At 38.3% G+C, this 4,263-nt stretch overlaps 1 protein-coding gene across 2 annotated transcripts in view; it reads right to left on the reverse strand.

Annotated features, from left to right (window-relative positions):
* The window catches only part of LOC107678127 (oxysterol-binding protein-related protein 3-like), a 44,175-nt gene that overhangs the window by 5,141 nt on the left and 34,771 nt on the right, over positions 1 to 4,263 (reverse strand). For both annotated transcript variants that reach the window (XM_016473290.1, XM_016473291.1), the window contains 3 exons: positions 2,737 to 2,874; positions 2,585 to 2,648; positions 2,408 to 2,486 (listed from right to left, as the gene is read on the reverse strand). In XM_016473290.1, coding sequence (XP_016328776.1) covers positions 2,408 to 2,486; positions 2,585 to 2,648; positions 2,737 to 2,874 — 281 coding nt within the window. The remainder of the gene's footprint in view (positions 1 to 2,407; positions 2,487 to 2,584; positions 2,649 to 2,736; positions 2,875 to 4,263) is intronic.

A 4,263-nucleotide genomic window follows, 5' to 3' on the forward strand; every position in this document is an offset into this window, starting at 1 on the left:
GTAAAACGACAGTATAAGTCATTATAATCAGTAATTATGTCCCCACTGGATGCAACAAATGCCTCGTTTGTAATGGGTTTTAATGTTGTCTCATCGCTCCGGCCGGGACACGGCATCAACAGTATGTGAGGGGCGTAACATTTCCGTCTCACGCTTGAGGTATTCGGCCAATCACAATGCACTGGATAGCTGGCCAATCACAGCACACCTCGCTTTTTCAGACCGATGAGCTTTGTAAAAATCGACTTTGTTTCAAAAAGGCGGGGCATAGAGGAGAAACAATAATGTACAGTATGTGGAAAATAATGTGTTTTTTGAACTTTAAACCGCATAAACACATTTCATTACACCAAATACACAAAATAATGTTCTTTTTAGCAGCATCATATGACCCCTTTAAATAAACAATAGCAGCAATTTTGTTTATGTATCATTAGCCAGAATATATTGTATTTATATTTAAGGTATTTACGCTACTATTCAAAAGTTTTGGGTCAGTAAAATTGTTTTTAAAAGAAACTTTTATTCAGCAAAGATGCATTTAAAAATTAAAATAAAGGTGTTTACATTGTTACACCTAAAAACGAACTTTCTATCAAAAAAAAAAAAACCTAAAGGAAACCAGTTTCCACAAAAATATTAAGCAGCACATCTGTTTTCAATATTGACGATGATAATCAGAAATGTTTCAGCAGCAAATCAGCATTTTAGAATGATTTCTGAAGGATCATGTGACACTGAAGACTGGAGTAATGATGCTGAAAATTCAGCTTTGCATCACAGGAATAAATTCCATTTTTAAAATATATTAAAATAGAAAAAGGTATTTTAAATTGTAATAATATTACACAATATTACTGTATTTACTACATATTTTTGATCAAATTCCAGCTTTGATGACTTGCTTTAAGTATGTATCTGGCCTAACCCTGAAAGGGTGATCAGGGCCCCCAACAGAACTGGCGGAGTCTAAGATAACCCAGAATATTTGAATTAATGACCAAATGACTACATTTTCCTCTTATATGGCTACTTGTAAATAAATAATTGGGAATGAGATATTGATTTGAGTGAACTTATTTTATTATATGAGAAAGAAGAGACCTTGGAATGATATGAGAGACGTGAAACTGGCACATCTATTTAAGAAATCAGATCCCTGGGACAACAAATGTCAATTATACAGTTCAGAAGTCATTATGCAAAGGTTATTAGAACTCAGAATGTCATAATTGACCAATCAGAATGAAGTATTCCAGAGAGCCATGAAATATTTCAGCTTTATCGTGCACATCATCAGCTGCCCTACTCTAGATAATGGCACCATTTACTGAAAAATCCATTTAGTCTCCACTAATATTAATTTTATGGTATTTACTGTTCGGACCCCAAGTACTTGTTGCAGACAAATTTCCAAAACAAAACGATAGTAAATCACCAAAACTATAATGTTTTATAACTTTAAATTATAAGCTGAGTTTGGTGGAGGACACTGAGCTCCATTCAAAGAATCACAGGATCTGTAAAACCAGTAGAACAGTGAAAGAGCCCCAACCCACTCGGCACAGACAGTCTGTCATCATATGTCATTACAATGTGTGCTGCTGAGTCATTGACAACTTCAACACCTCGCTGACCCAGTTTGCTGTTTCCAGGAAAGATAACAGCTCCGTTGCTTAAGGTGAACAAGGACACTGACAACATCAACCACAGCTGCTGCTATAATTTGGATGGTGCCATCATTCAAGATACCATTTACCCAGACTACAATCTGTTCTCACCTCTAAGGTCTAGCCAAAGACTCCAAAGCACCATCAATACGTCAGGTTACTGTTTCTGACACGTAACATGTATTTAGAACTGTCAATTACTTATTAAATCAAAAACATTTAAAAATGTAACATTTAAAATGTATATTTTACTAAATACAACACTCAACGCTTGTTTTTACTTCACCCTTAATGTATAAACATACTTTCAATATTTTAAGCCTACATACTACTGGTCACAAATGTGCAACAGACCAGTGGCTCAACCTTTTTGACTCCAAGGACCCCCATTGTCCACAACAGTATTCAAGGCCCCATGATCTTTCCAGTTGTTTGTGATTTACTGGATAAGGATATGGATATTTAAAAATATTTGTACTCATTTTCTAACAAATAAAATATTATAGAGTTTGACATAACTAGAAATATTTATATTGATTTTCATTATTAGAGTTGTATAATTAAATGTATATTTAAATTAATTTGCCTTCTGGTTCATAAATTCCATTGCAGTAGTTATATTTTGCAGTAAAAACAATGAGCCTTAGTGGTTGAGATGGATAACACCTGAGACACGGCTGGAGCCAAAAACTGCAGACTGACCTGTGTGTGAATTTAATAAACAGACAAAATCTTACCCAGGGAGAACCACGTGTGTAGTTCCAACAGGTACAATCTCCATGGACTTTCCCCAAAACTTATTCCTCCACCTCACGTCTAAAATCAGCCACATATAACACACTCAGCTTCATATCTGCAGACATTAGCTGATTTGTACTGACACAGTAAGCCTGGTATTACTAGTGTGACGTTACCTTGCCAAAAGATGAAGTTTTTAGATTCGGCATGACATGCAGAAATGGGGGGGTGATGGCTGACCTGGAGGATGAAAGCAGAGCAGCTGTGAGAGCTGTACACACACATTCACATATCTGCTCACAATTACAGCTTACAGAGAGCGTCCTACCTGCTCCGCCACAAAACAAAAGCCTTTGTCTGGACGATCACACTCGTAGGTCTCACCCAACACTGGATTAAAGGGTTTTCCTCCTGCTCTGTAGTAACTGGAAGCATAGCCGGACACAGCAAATGTAGCGATGTACACCTACAAACAGAACACAGCACATTTAGTTAGTTTTGTATGTTGCCCATTTCATGATACTCCTTATTAAAGGGATAGTGAGTTCACCCCAAAATGAAAATCTGCTGAAAACGTACTCAGCCTCAGGCCATCCAAGATGTACAGTAAATGAATTTGTTTCCACATCGGAACAGATTTGGTGAAATTTAGCATTACATCACTTGCTCACCAATGGAAACTCTGCAGTGAATGGGTGCCATCAGAATGAGAGTCCAAACAACTGATAAAAACCATCACAATAATCCACAAGTAATCCACACGACTCCAGTCCATCGACTAACATCTTGTGAAGTGAAAAACTGCATGTTTGTAAGAAACAAATCCATCATTAAAGGGGTCATATGATGCGATTTCAATATTTCCTTTCTCTTTGAAGTGTTACAAGCTCTTGGTGCATAAAGAAGATCTGTAAAGTTGCAAAGACTAAAGTCTCAAATCCAAAGAGATATTCTTTATGAAAGTTAAGAGTCAACCACGCCTACCTAAAACGGCTCGTTCTAACACGCCCCCACATGTCTACGTCACGATGTGGGGAGATTTGCATAACGCCGCCCAAATGTTCACGCAAAGAAAGAAGGCGTAACTTTTATTCTCGCTGTAGTATTGCTGCTGCTGCCATGTCGTGAAGATGCTGTGTTTCGTTGTGAAAGCGAAACTACTTTGTTTAGCCTTCCAAAAAAGGACGATATCCGCTTTGTCATGCCTGGAGCTGATCCGTGCTGTTCGCTGAGGAAATACATCAACTTCGCGCTGTGGATAGCCGGATCGGCTTTCACCGTGGACGAAGCGGAGTCCAGCCCGGGGTCGTCACATGTGGTTGCCGCAGGCATCACAATATGGTAAGGGATGTAACATTTCCGTCACACGCTTGAGGAATTCGGCCAATCACAACGCACTGGATAGCTGGCTAGTCAGAGCACACCTTGCTTTTCAGACCGATGAGCTTTGTAAAAATCGACGCGTTTCAGAAAGGCGGGGCATAGAGGAGAAACAATAATGTACAGTATGTGGAAAATAATGTGTTTTTTGAACCTTAAACTGCATAAACACATTTAATTACACCAAATACACAAAATAATGTTCTTTTTAGCAACATCATATGACCCCTTTAAGGCTATTTAACTTTAAAACGTCACTTCTGGCCAAAATACGAGTCCATAATCCATAATAAAGCTTCCTCCAGTGAAAAATGTCCATCCCCTGTTGTTCTCTCACATTAGAATCCACAAACATATTTGTTTAGGACTGTTTTAGACTGGTTTTGCTTGTAAACAGTGCTTGATCCCTGCAAATTCCTCTCCGGATTTAGATTAGATCAGGGGTGCCCAAACTCGGTCCTGGAGGGCCGGTGTC

This window comes from Sinocyclocheilus anshuiensis, unplaced genomic scaffold, assembly GCF_001515605.1.
Source record: "Sinocyclocheilus anshuiensis isolate Anshui unplaced genomic scaffold, SAMN03320099.WGS_v1.1 scaffold1512, whole genome shotgun sequence".
Lineage (NCBI taxonomy): Eukaryota > Metazoa > Chordata > Actinopteri > Cypriniformes > Cyprinidae > Sinocyclocheilus > Sinocyclocheilus anshuiensis.